This window comes from Syngnathus floridae, chromosome 16 (genome assembly GCF_059516105.1).
Source record: "Syngnathus floridae isolate MCC-2025c chromosome 16, RoL_Sflo_1.0, whole genome shotgun sequence".
Classification (NCBI taxonomy): domain Eukaryota; kingdom Metazoa; phylum Chordata; class Actinopteri; order Syngnathiformes; family Syngnathidae; genus Syngnathus; species Syngnathus floridae.
The window spans coordinates 8,728,167-8,751,009 of record NC_142428.1 but is presented as its reverse complement, the minus strand read 5'-3'; the positions used below and the strand labels follow the sequence as shown (position 1 = coordinate 8,751,009).

General features: G+C 40.0%; 1 protein-coding gene across 2 annotated transcripts in view; it reads right to left on the bottom strand.

The window, feature by feature from the left end:
- The window catches only part of ralgapa2 (Ral GTPase activating protein catalytic subunit alpha 2), a 66,891-nt gene extending 44,464 nt beyond the window's left edge, over window positions 1-22,427 (bottom strand). The window contains exons 1-24 of one of the 2 annotated variants that reach the window (XM_088400292.1): window positions 22,154-22,427; window positions 16,221-16,331; window positions 15,943-15,992; window positions 10,428-10,485; window positions 9,757-9,800; window positions 8,792-8,972; window positions 8,594-8,709; window positions 8,045-8,183; window positions 7,733-7,941; window positions 6,863-7,108; window positions 6,518-6,700; window positions 6,293-6,427; window positions 6,066-6,214; window positions 5,869-5,980; window positions 5,445-5,682; window positions 5,156-5,335; window positions 3,361-3,477; window positions 3,187-3,269; window positions 3,021-3,111; window positions 2,748-2,921; window positions 2,280-2,456; window positions 1,554-1,747; window positions 1,343-1,441; window positions 474-629 (exon numbers count right to left, since the gene is read on the bottom strand). In XM_088400292.1, coding sequence (XP_088256418.1) covers window positions 474-629; window positions 1,343-1,441; window positions 1,554-1,747; window positions 2,280-2,456; window positions 2,748-2,921; window positions 3,021-3,111; window positions 3,187-3,269; window positions 3,361-3,477; window positions 5,156-5,335; window positions 5,445-5,682; window positions 5,869-5,980; window positions 6,066-6,214; window positions 6,293-6,427; window positions 6,518-6,700; window positions 6,863-7,108; window positions 7,733-7,941; window positions 8,045-8,183; window positions 8,594-8,709; window positions 8,792-8,972; window positions 9,757-9,800; window positions 10,428-10,485; window positions 15,943-15,992; window positions 16,221-16,331; window positions 22,154-22,259 — 3,348 coding nt within the window. In that variant the 5' untranslated portion in view covers window positions 22,260-22,427. The remainder of the gene's footprint in view (window positions 1-473; window positions 630-1,342; window positions 1,442-1,553; window positions 1,748-2,279; window positions 2,457-2,747; window positions 2,922-3,020; window positions 3,112-3,186; window positions 3,270-3,360; window positions 3,478-5,155; window positions 5,336-5,444; window positions 5,683-5,868; window positions 5,981-6,065; window positions 6,215-6,292; window positions 6,428-6,517; window positions 6,701-6,862; window positions 7,109-7,732; window positions 7,942-8,044; window positions 8,184-8,593; window positions 8,710-8,791; window positions 8,973-9,756; window positions 9,801-10,427; window positions 10,486-15,942; window positions 15,993-16,220; window positions 16,332-22,153) is intronic. The other variant, XM_088400291.1, reaches the window with a different exon arrangement.
- Between the last annotated feature and the right edge of the window lie 416 nt (window positions 22,428-22,843).

The window sequence follows — 22,843 nt, the reverse complement described above, 5'->3', positions numbered from 1 at the left end:
TTAAGACTTTTCCAATGAACACAAAAGCTCAAACAAAATATGTAATTAAGTGCTAAAATAATTTTTACATCTCACAAGACGGTGATTAGACGTGACAAAATATTGCACAGGTCTGTCTTAGGCTGTCCACAATCCAATTATATTCAATAAGCTCTATTGTAGTTTTATCACACCACATAACCTCGCAAGTTTTGAGGAAGAGTGCAGTTGGCACACTAAGCTTAAAACTTTGAGTTCAGATAATGATCAAAAAACAAGTGCAGCTTTTCCATTTATATTTTGTTCAGCGTGTACAGTCCATAGAAAATTACAATTTCTGAAATATAATGATTAGTGTCAATTTGGCATTATTGGTAAATGTTTACTAATGTTTTCCAGAAATGATACAAAAAGATCTTTTGGGATTTAATGGGGCAGTCAAGCGTGAAAATGAAATGAAACGCTGTTACGGTGGTGCTACCTGCTGGTCATACCTGATCATTGCTTGTGAAGCCTTTGTGCATGACATAGTAGAGGTGCACCAGGAAGTCAGCGTTTGGGAGGACATCCTGGTGTCTGGTCATCATCTCACAGATCAATTTATAGGCTTGCAGTTTGCCGGCTTTGTATTCTGCTGGTAGCATGGTGGCCTGTGGGCAAGAAAAGTGTATTAAGAAAAATCTGCACCAGTCAAATCGCTTATACTTTTCACACTTGCGTCATTATTTTTTCTTATTTGAATTTACCATAGCTGACAATTTCCAGTCTTTGTCAAATTACAAAATTGTAAATTAAAATAGACATAGGTAAATACAGTGCAAGAGCTGTATCAGATAACGTGCCTTTATAAAAATTAGAATGACTACATGCGGACAAAATTGTTGGTGACCAAAAGTCATGAACACAAATATACAGAAAATGAACTAATCATTGTTTAAATCAAAAATAATTATTGTGGGCCTGGACAAAATTTGATCATCTTAATTCTTTAAAAGACGACAGCAGCATAGTTCAGTGCTTTGTTTGTCGCCATTTTGGGTTGTCTCTTCTAGGTTACTATTCTCATAAAAAAAAAAAAAAACTGAACCTGCAATTGAACTTGAGCTTTCTGATTCCAAGCAGCACATTTTGCTCCAGAATGTCCAGAATTTTTGACTCATTTGTTCAAGGATAAAATTGTGCTTTTTCAAAATACAATGTCCAAGGGTACCAACAATTTGTTGAAGTACTATTATCGTATCGTACGGCATTCAATTGCACTGCTGGTGAATCTCTTTTATAAACTCAAAACAGAGTGATGCATATTTTTTTCCATTAGGAGTAATGTTAAATGCTGTTGTCAGAAGTTACGTGTTGTTGGTACCCTGAAGAGCCAGGACGCGAGCATACGAAGGGGAGGAATGAATACAGGTTGGGGAGGAGAAGACTGGTTGTCCACACTGATACCAAGATTATCTCGAATCTGGAAGCACAAACGTAACAGCGAGCAGTTAAAACAACCAAAGTCATTTTTGGAGGAAATGGTGGTTTGTGATGAAGTTTGGTATTTTGAATGATATGAAAGTTTGATTTACCTTAGCAAGTTTTTGCCACAGTTCATAAAGATGTGAAAACACTTTGGCATGGATTTTGGGGCATCTGATGTTGTTGACATCTCCAAGGATACCCAAAATTCTCCTCCATAGAACAAAGGCTGAATCAGCATGCCAGCCCGTCAGGGTCCCACCCGCAATTATGCTGACATCATCAGTCAGACACTCGCTGCTGTCTGCATGGTTGAAAAGCAGAGCGGAAACATGAAAGTTTGGATTTGACTATAATAACAACTTCATTTCGTTAGCAACCGGATTTGTTGTCGTGACCGTCACAGAATGAGTCAAAATGCTTTTCAATGAGACGTAGAATTTAATCAATAAGTACTAGATGAGATTTATAGAAGCAATTTGCAATCTAGTACATTTGTACAAATTTGTAATTGAAGAATTATCATGCCACTAGTTGATTAAATCCTTGTCCTCAGAAGAGCTCTATCAATACTTTTGGAAAACATACATGGTCACATGCAACAGCCAAATTGTGGATTTGTAGGAAGACAGCGCCATTTAGTGGGCAAAAGAGCAATGACAAAGAGAGAGTGATTAGATGGTGGGAAACAGAAAATTGCTGGGTCAAGTTTAAATTTATAGAGAGATTCATAGTTGAAATCCAGTGAAGCAAGAAATGTGCAAATAAATAAATATGTGTAAGTCAAGATTGAGGCTAAAAATCGCCGCGCATGAGTAGCAGCTATGGAGCAGTACCCAAGTGGTGTGGCATATGTAAGACAGACTGATGAATGCTGTCGTCCAGGGGGCAATCCTGCGGGCACTCGGTGTGCACCATGAGGGCTGGGGAGGCGGGGGGGTTCTGAGGATAGTGGTAGTGGTTGTGGTGTTGGGGTGAGGGTGAAGAGTGGGGAGACAGAGTACACTCAGGACCTATGAACAAGGGACAGGAATAAAAATGGGTTTGGGGAGGGGAGAAGAATGACAAAGACAACAACAACGTCATGATGATCACAAACAAACAAAAGTCACAACAGTGCGTACGTGTGGAAGGGTCAGGGAGGCGTCTCACTGACCGTCTTTACTTTGTCATCCATTCATGCTACAAAAATACTCACCTAAATATTTATAAGGAAGGGGAAAACCTATTGTACTAGATCCACCTTCCTAACGAGTCCTAAATTCATGAATGTGGATGAGCTTGCACGGTATGTGATTTGTCACCTGCTAGAGCCTCATGGTGACTCAGCAGCAGACTCCCCCGGCTCTGCGGGTCAGAGGTCACGTCCATGTGGGCTGACTGGGTGGACTGATTGTCAGCTTCCTCGTCAAAAACCTGCCAGGTGACCTCGGCTTCATTCAAGTAGCCATTTGACGTCTCGCTGCTAATACTTTCACCTGGGAAAGGAAGGTAACGGGATGTTGTACAGAAAATAGAACGTAATGAGAATTTAGTATTGAAGTATTAATTTATACATCAGATAAGGAAAGACTAACTTTTCTCCCTGAGCTTTGCCCTTGTGTAGTGATGGTACCCCTCAGCTATATTTTCTGTCTCAGCTGGACTGCTGCTATGGCGGATCAGGATCTACAAGCAGAAGAAAATATCAACAATTTATCATTCAGTCTGCTTCTAGACCAAATTTACAAATAGGTTTCTCACAACTGGCAGTTCATTGCCCTCTCGTCTCTCGGATGTTCCGCTATCAGAACCACAGGAAGTAGGTGAGGGCTCTCGCTTCTGGGCTGGAGAGTCATGTGTGAGATAAATTGAGACAAAGATTTGTATCTACTTGTGCTGTCATAGTGAAATAAATACTTTTATACAGCACTGTACCTTGTAATGTGTCCGAAAGTTGTTGCGTAATGTCTGAGGTGCTGCTACTACGTGGGAGCGGGCTCTCTCCTCCTCCTAATTCTTCCCCACATTCTGACAGCTGACATTCCTCTACATCTGCTCAAAAGGGCAAAAGAACACAATATGAGGCAATGATCACACGTTCAATCAATATGTATACAAATCCAGAAATGTGACAATAACGAGCAAACTTGCATGCACACATGCAGCGGTAATGGAGACACAAGTCCAAGATTTTCCCCAACAGGGAAGTTTGTAGAAAACCCTCTGCACCAGGTACAGAAGACAGTCGGTGATGGGACGACAGGTGAATGATATAGGAAGGGCGGAGGCCGCAAGCACACAGATACAGCACATTCACCTCTCCAAAAGCACTTTACCTGAAAGTCTGTGAGAGCAAGCAGAGTTACCAGAAGAGATACCAGGCAAGAAAGAGCTCACAGTGTGGAGCAGCGTAGGAACGCTTTTAGCAGTGGGCAAAGCCTCGCATAGGTGAACACAGTTGCTGATGGACTGGCTTCGTTTAGCTTCCATCAGCGAAAGAGAGAACAGATTGTGAAAAACAGGAAGGAATAAAGAGAATACATTTAAAAATAGTAGAGTACAGCATGTGGGGGGAAAAAAAACGGTTAACACGATGAATACGTTTATTAAAGACCCCTTGATCACGATTGTAATGCTCTAAAGTTCCCGCAAAGTCATTTGGAGTTTGTATTTGAATACTGCCAATTTTTGACAATTGTCAGTGATAAGACACTTCAAACCTAATTTCAATGTGAGCAATGAAATTGGGACAATGCTATTATCTCTTTCAATACACTTGAATTCCTCCTTTTCAGTGGGAGAAGCATTGTGTCTGCCACAGCTCACCACAGTTTGCCATGAATGCACATTAATGAGTATTATTTACACTTATTGAAACTATCAAAAACTTTCACGCAATTAAGTGTAGACCTTCTTTGGAGGAGTGGAGAGAAGCACTGATGGGGTCTTTGAAGTCACTGGGGGAGAAATCCAATTAGGCCCAAACAAGGGAGAAAGATTTGAAGCAGTTGTGTTTTATATACAGAATTATCAGGACATACAAACGCACACACAAAGGCACAGACACACTTTAAGGACTTTTTCCCTTCAGGCTGAAATGCTGCTCCTTGTTCACTGAGCTCGTCATTTTAGAGCATTAGGGATAATTGCGGAAAAGAAGTGGTATTGTCTGTCTTTTATCTTTCCCATTGAGATTCAGTCTAGACCAAAAATTCATACATACGAGACATGCATTTTACCTAGTTACGTTTCTCAACTTATAATTAGCCTGCCACATCACCATCAGATAAGGGCCATTGCTGCGTCTGGACTGAGCTTGTAACAATGGGCGCCCTAAGCCAGCCTTTGACATACTGTCAAGACATGGAAATGGAGTCAGTGTGCGATGACATGTGGGGGGGAAGGAGGACAATAGGGGCCATCTGTTGGAGCTTTCTGTTATTGGTGTTTGGCCTTTCAGTAGCACCTGGGCTGGTGTATACGTGGACTTGTCACATAGAACTCAACACGGTCAATGCATTTGAGAGCATTAGAAGCAAGCTTAGTAGCATTGGCTTCTTACAGAAGGGCAGCGGATCAAGAAAATACAAAGAAAATCTAGTATGTCCTCAGATATGGCTGCAATGCTAGATTTGATAAGTTTAGAAATCATTTGAATGACCTGCTTTAATTAAAAGTGGATCATGTTTTATTTTACACAAACAAATTTGTAATAACAAAATGCCCCTACCAGAAGCTTTCTGTCGCACAATGTTGCGGGCCTTCTCCACACCAGGAGCACCTGAGGTGGTGGCAGAGCGAATCCTCATTGGCTCCTGAACTCCAGTCCCAGCCACGTCTCCCTGGTTCCTCCAACTTAGTGAAAAGGAACGTGCCACTGCAGCTGCTTTCTGAGAGTCCTGAATCACTCCTGTAAAAAAGGAACATTTATCTGTTTCAGTATTTTTTGCTAATCATCAGTTTTCAATAAATGTCCTCATCGAATTAGTTTTTTTTTTTTTTTTTGCTATGTTCCTCACCACGTGCTCGCTGCCTCTTCTCCTTCTGTTCACTGAGTTTATCCAGAGGCAGGTTGGCCATGTCAAGGCCGTAAACGGTGCGGGCCAGAACAGCCGTCAAGGAGTCCATGATACTGGCCCATTCTATCACCAGCTCCTCCCAGTAAGTCAGAGAGGACAGCACTGTAAGCAGCTCATCCCACAGCTCCCGAGAGATGTACACACACAAGTTGGCTCGCACCCACGCCACAATGATGGTCTGAATGCAACATAAGAACAAAGATACACTTCAAACACTAGACGCAAAATAAATGTCATAAAAGAAACCACCTGTAGTTTGTAATGTCATGAGAGATAACTTTGCTTTTTTTCCCTGACCTACTAAAAATAATCAAATATAAATAAATAAATAAATAAATATTAAAACCTTGGAGGGCAGACATACCCGAAAAAGGATGGATGCTAAACTTTCAGCAAAACTGTCTTTTCTTTGGTTTTCTGATGGCCTCTTCATCACCGCTTCGGTAATCCTCAGTAGGACCTGCAACATCTGCTCCCTGCAGACAATGAAAAAGAAAATTAAGTGGAGTGAGAAAAAAAAAAAGAAAAAAAAAGAAATGTGGCAACAAAATATATACTGACCAGGTCTGTGTGTCCATTGTGTGTTCCATGATCATATGTCGGTAGATGCTCAGGACACACTTGCACACCTCTACCTGATTCTCCAGGAGCTTGGGTACATCATGGCATGGCTCAAGGAGGAACACATTCGAAGAGTTTGTCAGAAAAACCTACAATTGTAGAGACATATGAATACAGTAATCTAGTACAGCGATAGACATGATCTAAGTGATGCGAAGCAAACGGACTTGTAGTGTGGGTTGGATGCCCGCCTTGATGTCCCTGTTCTTCTCCTCTGTGAGAAAACCTCGACTGATTGCGCTGCTGAAAGAGTAGGTCCTTCCCCAACTTGACGTTCGCTTGTGGCCGTGGCGCTCAAGTATCTGTTAAAAGAAACGGCCAGTCAAATTCTCTACAAAGATCAAATAATTTCCAAACTGTATTCCAAATTTCAAAATATGTATGCCCAATACCTGTGCTTGCATATTATTATTCTCTGTGCTGAGTATCTGTTCAGTGCTATCATCCACTTCATCTTCTTGTGCAGTTTTATCTGGCTCTGTCATGAAGCTGGGCTTCTCCTGCAGTATCCACGTTCGGTACACTTTGATCACCTTCCTTGTTGCCGATGCCTCGCAGGAAGGTAACAGGAAAGCCTTAGGAAAGAAAGGAGAACACAATTTGTCACATTGCTGCTTAATTGTGTGAGCGAGAAGGAGCTATGCAACAAACGGCCAGCAGAGGGCAACAGAATCCGTTTAATTCCAGGCTAATCAGTTTGATCATGCACATTGAATAAGAAAGAGTGCTATAAATACCTGGTGGAAGACCTCGTTGACAAAATTCACATTGTCCCTGGTAGAGAGTAAGATGGCATGCACCATGTCATAGACATACTGGTGCTCCTCCTCAATGCTACATAAACTGGAATCACTGGACCGTCGATTTGACAGTGTGCTGCTGTTGGAGTGGCTCTTGTCAGGCTCTCCTGTGGGCCCGTTTGTGTCCCCATCGGATGTCTTCTCCTTTTCTTTTTCCTGGCTGCTACCGCCTGCAGTGACAGTCTGAATCCGCCATAATTGTCAGATACAGTACATAACCCGCTGTATACATCCTGTCCACCTGACAAAATTTGGTCATCTGTATATAGCAAGTTTATTCTTGCCGATTTACATATTAAACGGTCAAGTGGGATCATCCGAGAACTCTTTTCCCAATATTTACTAGTTAGCAGACTACAGTAGTCCCTCGTTTTTATTGCGGATAATTGGTTCCAAAAACCAGCCGCGATAAGTGAAATCTGCCAAGTACGGTCACCAACAAGAAGTACTGGGCAGGCTAACGAGTTAGCAGAAATATGCAAATTCGCGATCGTGCTAACACGCGAAAACGGACTTCTAAAGGAATGTAAAAGAACATTTGGAGCAATACTACATTGTCCTAAAGGTTAGACACGTTTCCTCAATTTAGAAGTTTTATTTGGACTTTTAAAAGTTTTTTTTAATATGGAAAAAAAAAAATCCGCGATGTAGTGAAGCCGCGATAAACGAAACGCGAAGTAGTGAGGGGTCACTGTACTTCCTGGTCTATGGAGTAATATGAACACAGTATAAAGGCACTTTAGAGTGCTTGTAAAATGGCAACGACAACAACCGCAGAGCCAACATTCACAGTTGCGCAATTCCCACCTGGATGAGTTTGGGAAGGACTTCAGGGCCATTCTTTGTATTCTGCGCTGTTGCAGTGCTGCTGATATACTTCTTCTTGAGGAAAAAGGTGACCAGCCAGGTGATAAAAGCTACACGGGGAGCCAGATACTGGTCTCTAGTGCAGAAGGTGCTCTCGTTGTTCCTTGTCACTGGCACGTACAAGGGTTTTGGTCGAAGATGTGGGAGCTCTAAGAATAACAATAGAGCCCGGATTTGAATCCACAACTTCTCATGCCGCCATACAGAAGACAGTAATGACATATTCGCTAGATGTAATAAACACCGCTTTACCTAACAAAGGCTTGTAGAGATTTGTGAATTTGGTGAAGGAGGGGAATAGATGTGGAAGGTAGTACTTCTTGAACAGGCTGAAGAGAAACCTGAAGCCCGTCTCCTGGTTTTCTTTGTTTCGCCACTCTAAACTGGATGCCTGGCAGGTTTAGACAGAACAAAGACTGACAAGGTCAGACTGACAGTCATTCAGTCTGTCTTCGCTTATTGTGTGCTACATAAAAGACTAACGCTTGCAAAGAAATCATAATGCTGTCTTGGTGGAAATGGAATGATTGCATTCACACTGTACACACTTAACAACTGCCATGTTTGTTTTCTCGTTATTATCAGCAACTGCAAACTAGAAGAAGTACCACTTGAAGAAAATGTTCCCGATGTCACCCGCACAAAACCTGATTATTGTAGTTGCGGTGTTTACACATAAATCAAGATTGAAAACGATTTTAGCAATAATCAATAATCCCTTCTAGCAAAAATCCATCCATTTTGGATGAGATGTGGTCAAATGGCAACTTGTGTCATTTCCCTTGCGACAGTATCAATTACCTGGATAACCATGAACTTGAGCAGAGTTTCGAGGATGTAACAAGTCTGGTCATCTGCTACCTTCTCGCCTGCCACAGCTGGAACAAGCGGGGTGATTTCTTCAGGCACCACCTTAGCTGCTCACACAGAGAAACACCATGCTCCAGTTTAAAGCAAGAAGTACTAGCTGGAAAAATACAGTGTCATTTTCTTGCTTACCGTCGGGTGGGTTGGAGTAAGGGTTGTAAATGATGGTGTCAAGGGTGCGAGGCCCCCTGGATGAGGGCACTGCAGGGAAACCTGGCACCAGACAGGCATAGATAAGGAACTGCTCTTCAGCACAATTGTCCCTCAAGGCTTGCAGCCACAGCAGGAAGAGACGGATACCGTCACATCGGATCTATGCAAAAAAAAGAAGATGCAAAAGAGGAGCCAGCGTGCACAGAGTGAGTATAAGCAAAAAATGTGCGAGGATGGCCATAGAGCACATAAAACAGGGGATTTAGTTGTGTCCGAAACAAATGCAGTGAAGCCTCGGTTTTCGAACAAATCGGTATTCGAACAAAAAATTCGAGATTTTTTTGCTTCGGATGTCGGACGAAATTCGGTTGTCGAACCTCGCGAGATGAGCCGAGAGGACCCGCATGCCAACTGACTCCATTTGTTATTACATTCTCGTTACTCTGAGGATTGCATAAACTCTAATCATACCTCCAAAGGAAGCAAGTGGGAGCAGTAAAGCCATCCTAAAACACAAAGATGCTCTTAAACCATGCGACGGCGAGCGCCCGGCGCGCTGCGGTTGCGCGGTCGGACCAAATTAAGCTCCTTGCGCACTGAGGTCCACTTAAATTTTGGAAAGTACATCAGGACATTTAAAATATTATCTAAATTTCAGCGACGGCTCTGTCACTATAATGCGACCAGCGCGGTGCAGTTGCGCGATTGGACAGAAATGCGCAAATGAAAAAATGCTTAAAAAAAGCGTTTTTTGTGTTTTTTTTTTGCTTGGAACGGATTACATTTTTTTCCATTATTTGTAATGGGAAAATTTGATTCGGAATTCGAACGATTCACTTCTCAAACAGCCTTCTGGAACGGATTGTGGTCGACAACCGAGGCTCCACGGTATAACAATATCAAGCGACATTAGCGGAGGTCTTATTTTTTATTATTATTGTCACCTTAAAAGAATTTCCAGTGTGTAGTAGCTTTTTCAGAATAGAACCTGGGGAAAAAAAAAGCACCAAATGGTAAGCACACCTGATAATGTCAACACCTACAGACATTTATAACAAACACAACAAAGTGGGCAGCTAAGGGCGACATCTCTATCAAGGTAGATTGACCTTGATGGGGGTCTTGAGGGAATTGCAGGGATGTCACATTTTGCGGATAAAAGTGAACATTTGTTGGCAGTGACACAAAACTGTCTCGTGCAATCAAATAAGACAAGCTTTGATTGCTAAATGACCCGCGTCGAGTGTTTAGTGAGAGAGCGTTGGGGCATGCTCTCAAAATAAATGCAGACTGACATACAGGGCCAAGAATTTACCTCAGTGAAATTGTGTTCAGGATAAAGAATAAGGTAATAGGTGATGATTTCTTTGATTTGATGGGTCAATGATTGAATGACTTCTAGTCTAGACGACTTTCGGGCAAGGGCGATAGCAGCTGTGATGTAATATAAAACACAATTATGAGTAATTAATTTGTTGTGCAAAATCAGACTTCTTGGATGCTACGGGAGCATAGTGACAGAAAATGAGCTAAAAATCTGAATGATATATATAGCCGCAACAAAAAACATGTGACAATTCATTTGGGGGGAAAAAAATGAGTGGCACATACATACCTATACTGTGAAACTGCCACCGGTTGTAAATTTTCTCCGGCAGAAATTGCAGGATTTTCTGTTGAAAACAAACGATGTGAGGTTAGCCATGAGCTAAATAAATATTTCTCAAACACTTGAATGCATAATTCAGGAAACACTCCTGAAACAATCTCATCAATTAGCAGTGATTCTTTAGGCACGGAACGATTCGGCAAGCAAACTCTAAGGGAAGAGCTATATAGGCCACAATGGAGCTAAATTGCTTTTAAATATTAAAGAAAGCTTCTGTAAAACAAACCATCATCTTCTATAGTTAGAAATGCATGAACTGAGATGACTTTATTGATTTTAGCTAATATTACTACTATACTAATAATGCTAATACGTAACGCGTACAAATGACAATAAATAAGGCCATGGAGAAAAAAGACCACAAAATACAGAGAAAATAAAAATAATGATAGTTTGTGAAGAGCATTGCAGCAATCAATATGAGGTTATGAATATGGATGGCAGCAATATTTAAAAAAAAAAGTTTTCATTCTCAAAAATGAATGAGATCCAACACCATTGCTTGATTACTGGATGTCTATATGAATGTGCGCGTAATTAACCTTGACATACATAGAATCTTTTATTATTTTTATGTTAACATATCTTCGATTATTTTACCACTGATTGCACGTCAAGCGATCACTCATTGTTTGTGATTGATTTGTTTGTCAACAACTTCCTTTTCATGTCATCCTTCATCTTTAACTTTCTCTTCTTGTCCTCTGGACTAAATCCCTTTCATTATCAGTGACACGCGAGATACTGAAAGACGTATAGCCGCACCTCACTATGGATCCGGTGTGGGATTATTTAGATCTGTGCTGGCCTCACTCGGTCTGTCTCCTTGGGATGGCAGGCATATTATCTGAGGCTGTATGTAACCCAGCAGGATAGCATGGTTAAGCCTTCCCCAATGGATGTGTGTGCACACTCGCAGACACAATAACACAGCCTTTTCTCTCGCGTACAGAGCATCAGGAAAGGAGAGTTGAAACGAGATGAAGAAGCTGGCGCCGAAAGACTCCCCGTGGAGCCGGAATGGTGCTTCCTACCAATGAGGAATTTACTGGCGGATTCAAGGCGAAGGCAGACTCCTCTGTACTGAAGGTTGGCAGAGTTCTATAATCTGCAGCCATACGCCAGCATGAAAATGGGAGCATTACTGTGCCGCAACTACAGCCTGAGCACATTTACATGATCCGCGCTTAGGTTTCTAGCTGCAGGACCTGAACATGGTGCAGAATATACTTCTCTTAGAGGTGGTTCACGAGGGATTTTTGACAAACACAGATTCTTAGAACGACAGCTCATTAGCAATTCTTCAACATACATTGATAATACAACAAACTTTGCAACTTACAAAACGTTGGAAAAAAGTATTTTTTTTTAAATTAAGGTATTTGTGTAGTAAATATCAACACATATTAGCACAATATATTTTATAATTATGAGTTTGGAAAAGCTTATGACGGTACAACAAAAAACAGCAGATGAAGCGCAATAAGGAAATCAGAAGTAGAGTGCATTCTCATTTCTAACCACTAGATAGAAGCATCGCCACACAATTAAACTTCAATTAAACTTATGCCTCGCTACTCTACTGAGTTCAGTTCCGCTTGTGCAGCAGCATCTCAATATTATCTGTATCATCATCATAATTTCCCCTTTTGTAGACAATGGGAACAAGGATGCATTGAACAGAAAACTGAAACACAAATGTCAATAAAAGCTCGCTCAGCATGAAGATAATGCAGATACCGTTTAAAGTCTGGATATACAAGATAATCAATGAATTAATTGTATGGTATTAATTCACTAAATACCGGCAATAAAGCTGATAGTGATAGAAAAATTATGAAGCTTTTCTCTTAAAATCTTAATGATTCATTTAAATGCGTAGCGTGCGGCACTGTTGCGCTATTTTCTGGAATGTCTGCTGTACGCTCACTTGCTCCATTTTGCTCCTCTTATTTATTTGTTGTGTTATTTATTCATTATTTATTCAGCACGCTGTTGTTTACTTGTTTACTTGATTGTCTATTGTGGGCCATGTCTTGTCACCGTGGGATAGTGGGGAACGCAATTTCGGTTTCTTTGTGTGTCTTTGGCATGTGGAGAAATTGACAATAAAGCTAACTTTGAATTTGACTTTGAAATCCCCATTGAACTATGACTACAACCAGTAATCAAAAGTATGTACTTGTACTAATACTCAGTGTGGAAAAAAAGTGGTATCAGTGCATCCCTAATATTTATCCATGGTTGCTAGCTTGATGTACAAAGCTTCCAATAACAAAATGGTTGCAAACAGAATTATGAACACTCACTCGATGCCAATTTAGTAATTTGGCGCTATAATTAACGACATTTGACTGCTCGAGCAACTATTTTGAGAAAAAAAAACCCAAACAAACAGCTATTCAATCCAGACAAGAGATTCAAAGAGAAGATGACAGGAGAAATTCAGAATGCTGAGTCAAATCCGGATGGGTCATGGTACAGTTATTTCCTGTACAGAAAATCAAGGGAAATGGATATGCACAAACTTCCCTATGTTTTTTTTTCCCGATGTCCCACATTTACCGTGACACAGCGATCGAGCTGCTTTTAGGCAGTCAGCAGTTAAGGTCATGTACAGGCATATGGGAGTGTAAACACACGAGACTCTCTCAAGATTGTTAGACTGGAGTTCCCTGACAGAGAGGCTCAGACTTGTCTTGTGACTGCAAAAACAGCTGACTGGCAAAGAGTATCACAGTATTTCTTTTGATTGTGCAATTTAGTGTCTATGTTGTTCAAATTTACATATGCCGTTTGCATCGATTTGTTTTAACTATAACATAAAAACAAAATCAATACATTTACCATCATGATGATCCCCATGGGCTAGCCTATCAGAAGCTCCCAATGTTGCTAACGTTAGATGTCAACCACGATGCCTGAAGCAGGGATGGTCAAGGGTCGCATCTGATTTTTGAAACATGCTTGTTTACTTATCAAATGATAGGCATGCAAAAAACAGGGGAAATAAAAATATTTAGATATGACTAGAGGGTGAGTTCCGTTAGTGAGTTCCCAAGTGCCGTTGACTTATCAAGAAACTTTCTTGCAGGCGTGTACAGACAGTTTGATAAGTCGAATTTATTTGCTTATTTATTTTTTAGGCATACTCTATTTTCATCTTTTGTCCTTAGGCATACTTTTAGTCAGACTCCTGCATGCTCTGCAGGCACCAAGTCATTTGTAGATAAAGTAAAGCTCAAAATATCAAATTGTTTGCTTTTATAAAGTTCTCTAGAAGTTAGCTAGTGGAACTAGCTAACATTAACTGTGGCACTGGAATACTGTAAACTTGTTGATTCCGAGGCTGGTCACTGTGCAGGTGACACGCCCAAGTATTGGGACATTTTTGAGTTTGTAACTTTCCGGAAATTCTTCTCTTCATCCAACTACCACTACTTATTCAGAATGTTTCTTTTTGGGGAGAATTAGTGTTACAAAATGTAAGCAAAAAAAAAAAGCTTTAAAAAAAATCCATGGGGGACAACAGTAGGCTATTGATTAGATAACAGTAACTGAATGTGCCTTTCTCAAAATAAGCGGTTCTTTCTTTTGTAATAAACAGCCATCAGCAAATCGGCATGAAGGGTTAGAGATGTTGCTCTTTATTTACTGTGTCACACTTCTCTGTTTTATTCTTTATGGATTTCATTGTGGTGCGTTGCTTTACCCTCATGCTATTTACACACCAGTCATGGAAAAGGCAAGCCACGTAAGGATTTACAATACTGTAGTAAGCCAAAGTTTAATGTAGCTGACAATATCAATAACTCCAAAAACAACAATAATCAGTAAGTGGAGAAAAATGCCTGACTGCGTTGTCATAAACAGGTTTTCATCCATTTAAAAAAAACTGCTGCGCAACAAGATACCCTAAAATATGCTTTTATAGTCTTGCGCAAAAGAAATACAAGTAAAGTATGAATGAATGGTATTACCTGTGGGTGTTGCACATTTAGAACAAATGCCTGCCACTCTCTAGACACCCATCACACAACGCTAGTCCCAAGAAAATGGGTCACATACTTTATTATGACAGAAAAATAATCTCTGCATAAGTGTGAAGCAAACACAGAGGGAAGATAAATTGTATCTATCAGATTGTAAAGGAAACATGCAAGGCGATGAGTAAGACAATTGTTGTCTCTTGCTTAATGTGCACAATAATTCCAGCCTACAGTGGCCACTCAAAACAGGTTTTACATTAAAGTACGTGACTCAGCACTATATGGTTCTGTTTTATCAGGACCAACTTCCTCCATTAACAGAGTACAAAGGCTGAAATCATTTTAATGCTTCCTCGCGATCCATAATATAACATTTCATCTAATATGGTACAGGTGTCAAACTCAAGGCCATCATTTTATGTGGCCCGCGAAGACAAATTGTGCCTCAAATTCGTGTGTCATTACTAGAATTGCAAATTGTCTTCACTTTTAATAATATCTTTTTTTTTAAATATTTAACCAGTTTTTACTCATCTGATTTGAAAACGAGTTATTTGTCAGTTTGTTTTGTAGCTTTCACTGTATATAATATGAGGTGCTCATACATTTATTTGGGTTGACAGTCATAATGGCCCTCCGAAAGAAGCTATGACTACAATGCGACTTGCGAAAAAAAATTGTTTGACACCCCTGTAATATGGCGTAGAGAACATGTCCTCAATTTAGCAGCTCATAGGATCAAACGATGTAGTGGAAGTATTGTCCTACATCAGCGTTGAATGCTTATCTTCTGCGTGCATGTAAAAAATCACTACAGATAGGAACTAAAAGGGGACAAGTGAGGGTTAAGCTGCATTCAATATTAGTTCTGTTTGAAAGACCGCATACATATGCAGCAGGCGAGAATCAACACTTTAGTCAGAGGTCAACCTGTGAGCGCGCCTACAGTCGAGGAGATTATCTAGTTGTGGCAGAAGGAACATTGAAGGACAATTTAGGTGGTCTGCAGAATTTCAGGCTCTGGACAAATTTTTTTTTTTTGTGTGTTTACAACACAACCTTATTGTTTACCCAAAAGCAAAGAGCATTCTTGAGCACGTCTTCCATGAGTATAGAGAAGACGATAATAAATACTCTATAATGATAACAATTTGATATTGTGTCACCCTGATAGTTCTCCTTTGAACAAATGTAACTGGAGAACTAAGTATTTGTATTGGACACTGGAGCTGTCTTTGCAGTCAAATGGAAAAACAGGGTGGAGGACTTTAACCTGCATGCCCAACACGAGTGCTCCATCATATAGGGGGAAGGGCCATCACGCACTCAAGCTTGGAAATGATTGAGCTGAAGAACTTCCCCTCGTCTAATGCAGCCAGTCGATTTGTTTAAACCGTTTAAGGACTAATATTGCGGCATCAACATATTTTAGAAATGTTTTGAAATACCGGTGAGAGAAAACAACAACTTACTTCAAAAATAAAGAGGACGGAGTCCAGCTCCTCCCTTTGAGACTTGATCCCTGAGAAAAACAAGTCACATACAATAATGTAGTAAATGTGAAAATCAATAAGGGTATGTTTTTGATTATATTGTCATAATTTAGCAAAAAAATTACAATGACATACTGGTTGGAGATGAGACAAACATGAAGTTTTTTTGGAATAGTTTGTTGAATTTCTGTGCTAAATGATGCGGGTCAAGTGGAGAATGTAAAATTGAGAAAGAAGAAGAAAAAGGCTGAACCCACCTTTTTGTTTTAAGTTGCTTTCCAGTGTAATGAAATTTTCATGGAAGATAAAATAAATCTGTGAAACATTGCTCTCGAAGAATAGCTTCAGCTCACTCTTGTCAATGTTATCTGTAAAAAAAAAAGGAGTAAATCTTAAATGCAATATAGTCGGACATCTTTGGTTTTATAAGGCCTGTAGCACACCAAGCGACATGGGCAAACATGAAACTATCATCGCTGCTGTTTTTAGTAGAATAAACCTCCCATGTTGATAGCAGTGCAAAGGTTAGGACATTTTTCCAACCTCTAACTAAATAAATTTCTCACAAACATTATCCCGCTAACCAAAGATAGTCTCACAGTGGGGAGTAATGACAACTTCAAAAATTTAACTGCTACTATCAAACCGTGACATGGTGGTGAATAATTTCCCAGGAAAGAGCCATCTTATATGCAAAGCGGTATTATGCTAATGAGTGCATCTTTAACGTTGGTTTCCCGTGAACTGCCTTTGAACTGGATATGCCAGGCAAGCAGTCCAAGTGTGCGCACAGGGCTTATTTGCAGAGGGGGTGAAGGTCATCTGCTGGAGTGAGCCAACGATCTATTTACACACCAGCCATCAGCTTACTATATCCACATTTCACTTTATGCTAACTTAGCAAACACAATCAAACATTTTTTTTTAATCGACACCTTTTAGGTTTCAACCACATTTAGCGATCCAAGAAGCTGACAATGTGAGGAATTTATACCACCTGCATTATTGATATGCTATGTCATGCTCACACCACGATATCCAAACCCTCATTAGCAATAGCTTTGTGCTTACTGACACTGCAGGTGCTCCAAGCTAATGCCAAAATGGAGATGAGGGGACAGCAAAGGAATCCTTCCAGGGTATAATATATGTTGAAATCAGACAAGGGGGGGACTCTTTTAAAGAATCAACTCAGAGCGGTTCCTGGAGCTCCGTAATTAATGTGTAATTTACCAAGACATGATCCCTAAAATGTCACCGCTAAGATTTTTGTTAGTTCGGTGTGAATGGTGTTCATTTCTGGCAGATTAGCAAATATTTAAAGAAAAGGGATATAAGTAAGGCAGCCTCAACCAATTGAGGGTTGGAGGCTGGAAGGGCACATTGAGAAACTAAGCGAAACTAGATAAACTGGTTTTTGCTGAACCGTGGAAAACAAACAGCCATTATCCATCTCAACGAATCAGTCTATTATTAATTATATTCCTCACAGAATATTGTTGGTTTGAAAAAAATAAATACAAACACCAGTAGATGAATGTAAAATCAATAATAAATTATTTTGTAAAAAAAAATAAGGGCCACGGTAGTTGTTTGAATTAAATGATCAATTGTTCTACAGTACAGTGATCCCTTGCTACTTCACGTTTCCTTTATCGCGGCTTCACTACATCGCGGATTTTTTTTCCAAATTAAAAAACATTTAAAAGTCAAAATAAAACTTCTAAATTGAGGAAACGTGTATCTAACCTTTAGGAAAATGTAGTACTGCTCCAAATGTTCGTTTACATTCCTTTAGAAGTCTGTTTTTGCGTGTTAGCACGATCACGAATTAGCATCTTTCCGCTAACTCGTTAGCCTGCCCAGTACTTTTTGTTGATTTTACTTATCGCAGGTGGTTTTTGGAACCAATTATCCGCAATAAACGAGGGATTACTAATTGTCGTTTTTAAGGTCAAATAGGCTGAAGTTCATTTTTGTCATCTTTTTTTTACTGTTCTTTACTGTAGTTCACCTTTCTGCCGCAAACCAAGCCAAGCAGAACTGCTCCATACACGTTTCCAACACTAAGTGGAGGAATAAACTCTTAAGAGATTATATTACACCTACATTGTAAGCCAAAAAGATGATAAGAGGCTGAAGTTATTCTCAAGTCCATGTTGACTTTCACAAAAGGGCAGAGTGAGAAGTGATCTCAGCCTTCACTTGAGCCTCACAGAGGACCTTGTTAAGAGCTTCAGGCAGTATTGCGCTTATTGTTTCACCTTGTTGTGATTTCCTCTCAGGGCAAGTTGATACTGCGTCACGACATCCCTTACACGTTTTAAGTAACACTCCAATGGCATAATTTAATTTGAATATTAAAATGCAACCTTTGAAAACATGACCCTGAAATAAAAAAGCAACATCTACAGAGCAATGTGCAACCGTCATCATCCATGGCACGGGCAACCTATGTGCATGTTTGAATTAAGTAAATTCAAAAGATTTTCTGGATTGCATACATAAGGTAACTTAACTGACACAAGACCTTAGGTCAGCATGCCTTTATAAAGTTAACAGTGCATGTAATGTATTTACATTTTGATTTATTTTGTGCAACCACCTGACAAAATCAAATTGAGTAAATTCAACATTTTTTTTCGGTGTATGCTGATTCCGAAAGACGGACTAGGTCTGACTCATTAAATACCAAGAACAACTTAAGTCGTCCATTATAATGAAAACATTCAGTGCCAATGTCAGTTGATGGTTTTAGTTTTGAGTATCTGTATTTATTTTTCTTATTTTACTATTAACAATACATAATTTCTTTTGAAAATGTTATTTTTATTTCTTGCAGGTGTCCATCTTCCAATGTTTCTAAAATACAGTGGTAATACAATAATATGAGATACTGACTACAAAATTGGCTTATATGTTATTCACCTTCACTCTCGACCTCTTGATCTTTTTGTGATGACAGCCGGTTCCAAGATGAGTATCGCTAACTATTTTCCTAAGATAAACATTCTCATTCTGCACAGTCAACACTGTGATGAGATGACAACGACGAGGCATGCGAGTAGCTTGAGGCAACAAAGAGCCTGAGGAATAACCATTAGCCAGTTCCTGTGACTCTTCATAGCTTGCAGTGAGACAAGCCGTGGTAGCTTTGCTGCTCTCCTGTAATTAACAACCTCAGCCAAATCCAACCAGACATGACCAGAAAATTAACATGCAGCCGCTTTCGCACTCAAGTCCCACAGATCTGCTCAGTGAGCAGGAAAACAATATGGAGCCACTCTGAAAATAGCCATTAACCCATTGCTTGCTTTCTCTAAATGGTTTAATATGGAAAGTAAACACCAAAGAAGGATATCAGTGATGGCAAAGAGAATTAATTTGACATAGTGGCGTTGGTGAAAGGATACTCTGTTCTGGTTGCGGTTAGCTGTTCTTCATATTGAATGGGAAAAATTAACACGTCAACGTCAGTACAGTGATCCCTCGCAACTTCGCGTTTCGTTTATCGCGGCTTCACTACATCGCGGATTTTTTTTCCTAAATTAAAAAAACATTTAAAAGTCAAAATAAAACTTGTAAATTGAGGAAGCATGTGTCTAACCTTTAGGACAATGTAGTATTGCTCCAAATGTTCGTTTACATTCCTTTAGAAGTCCGTTGTTGCGTGTTAGCACGATCGCAAATTAGCATATTTCCGCTAACTCGTTAGCCTGCCCAGTACTTCTTGTTGGTGACCGTACTTCGCGGATTTCACTTATCGCGGGTGGTTTTTGGAACCAATTATCCGTGATAATCGAGGGATTACTGTATTATTAAAAGACTGCCTTCACAAAATCAGGTTAGCATTTTCTAAAACCATCATATTCTAAACCTTCATATTGACAATACTGCAATTTGCCCTTAGGTCAAGAGTCTGTGGCCATGCTGGATTTTCATTCAAACTCATATCAATAACATTATTCGCTCCACTTATTTTCACTTTGGCAATGTCAACCATGTCTGCCCATCTCCATCATCCAATAACTGTAATTCTACATTCATTCTACATCTTTCAGTGAGGCAAGTCATCCACGTCAGCGCCTTTGTCACTCCCAGATTTGATTATCGCAACACACTCCACGAGCGTCTGAAAGAAAAGCTGCTGTGTCAACTACAACTGTTCTAGATCTCAGCGGCCTGCATCATCATAAACACACCATAAAAAAATATTGTATTGACTTCACAATACTGCTTGTGACAATTATGGCTTATCATACTATTTCTTGGACTTCGGTGACACTGAAATTGGCTGTTACACTTCCTACACAAAGGCAAAATTAGAAATTTTTGACATGAGAAAATACAGTGTGCGAGCTATATTGCCATTTAGTCCTTGTACTGCCCATTACAGCATCACTCATCAGCGCTTCATGTCCACACAGGAACCAGCAGCACTGGGAGGAAATCCTTCCTTTGCTAAAAACATGGAGGAATCAGTGATGGTTGGGTGGGACTGGTGGTAACTTGTGGTGGTGGCAACGTGCAAGCTGTATCACTCAACTGCTGGACAAACAGACTAGCTTATCTTTAACTGCACACATGGAAAGTGAGACGATATTTTTGTTTTGACCTCCACTTCGGGTTGCAATACATGACAGTGAACTCAGGACAGGTGCAGGACAATGGCAGAAAAAACAAAACTCGGTTCCATAATTTTGTTGGAATTATAGATGTTCCTTATCTTGGTTTACAGATTTTTTTTTTTTTTTTTGAAGAGGATCCCAAAACTTTTAATTGGTGTGCCCTGGTAGAGCAAAACATTTGTGCAGTAGTAAAAATTATATCCCCCAGATACTTTTAATAGTTTCCAGCACCCCTTGCCCTGATATTAATTGCATTTATTCTGCTCATAATTCCCTCTAGTCAACTATCTCCATCTTCACATTTTTCCCAAGTACACACTGACCCACATTTGTCTGGGTTAAGGGCAAGTGTTATCGAGCCCACCATATGTTAGCAGTCTTCCTGCATAGATGTCCAGCTCCACTGATAACATTAAATTGAATTCAAATGATTCATGTATGAGTATATACAGGGCTGCATGCTTAATTTTTTGAATCAGTGGTCCCTAACCTGAAATTTTAGTGGTGCAAGTACAAAATTTAGGCATGTACATGAATCACACATTGACTTGCAAAGTAAATATTCACATTTGTTATTGTTAAATATATACTAAACATATACTATACAGTACAATACAATATAATGCAATGCGATATAAAACAACACATCTTTATTTATTTCACGCTTCCACCCTTTGTCAAAATAAAAAGGTATTTCTTTAAAATAATCTGTCATTGGTTCAATAGAAATTTTATTACTTGGTTACTTGGCATCAGTACCGGTGAGTATTAAAGAGTTGAGTACTTGTACTGGTATCAGTGTGGGGGAAATAAAGTGGTGTTGAACATGAGTAGTGACAATCAGTTTGCAGTGAGAGGTCACCAAATGTGTTATGGACAATGATTCCATTTTAGATTAACAGTGAAAAAAAATGTAGCAATGAAAAACGTTAATCTATCTACTGTATTGTGACAGGAAAACCAATTAAATACTCTTTCATCAGATGTTAGATGGTACAAATTTAACTTTTGGTCATATACTTGCAGTATTATTTTCAAATACTAAATGTCCAGGTGTGCAACTTGATGTTAGTTCCTGCAGGCAATAAAGATGAACTTGGTATTCTCCCTTTTAGGTTTAAGCTTGAATTGCCTTGTAATCGTGAAATTGGTGGCCATTTGACATAAATGCATGTTATTAGTAAAGACAAAGGGATGAATGGAAACAATGGTTGCAGCGGGCTTCTGGGAAACTGATGCCCTAATGATACACCGTTGGTTAGCATCGTCAGCCTCGTTAGCAGTCAGGGGAGCTAGCACCCACGTTGCATCACAATGGATTATTGTTACGTCAAGCACAATGCACGGACGCGAGAACGGCGTGCAAAACATGCCAGAGTGCGAGTCGAGCCACTTTGGCCATGAGCGGAGCCTGTCAACGGGCTTAGTCAAGTGATCACAATGACAGCCAGCCTGCAAGCCTGCCTGAATGAAGGCAGTCGGCTGGTACCAGCGAGCTAGCCCGACTAGCCTAGCCTCGATTGGCGATGCAGCATCAAAAAGCACGGTGTCATTTCACTCACCCAACAGTGAGCGCAGGTGCTTCAGCCGCGTCAGAACATCCTTCTTTGGGTCCAAAACTTTCTGTGTAGATTTCTTGACGTCTCCATGGCCCCGTCGAGTGAACATTCCGCTGTCAAATGCAACCTTGGAAGCCGATCACCTGTGTTGTTATCACACACCGAGGCTCCAGTGTGACTGTCACTTCCCTCACCACCACTCAATGCTTGCTCGGTAAACATTCGCCCAACCAGTGGTTCTTTTCCCCTCTTTTTTTTTTTTTTTCTCCTCCTAGTAGAGTGTAAACACGGAAGCGCGTCTGACAGCGAGGAGTGGTCCGACACTTCGTCGCCGAGTAATTTATCATCTTACATTTGAATCAATGTGTCGACAGTTTTCTTTTAAACTTAAATGTTCGACAATCTCTTCTATATTCTATTCAATATGTATTATATTATTATTCTATGCTATAACAATAACACTTTTCACACTACCGCACAGTGAGTTGTCCATTGATTAAACCATGCAAGTAGTTTAGAAGCTAGAGTCAGTCAATACGCATAAATCTATATTTTGCGAGTCGACATAATACACAAATATATGTCATATCAGCGGTTGACAACTCACGGCTCCAAAGCGCCTCCTGGCGTTTGAAAATAAAATGACACCGTCAGTGGATGAAATTCATCATCAGTTCATTCTTAGCATTTTCA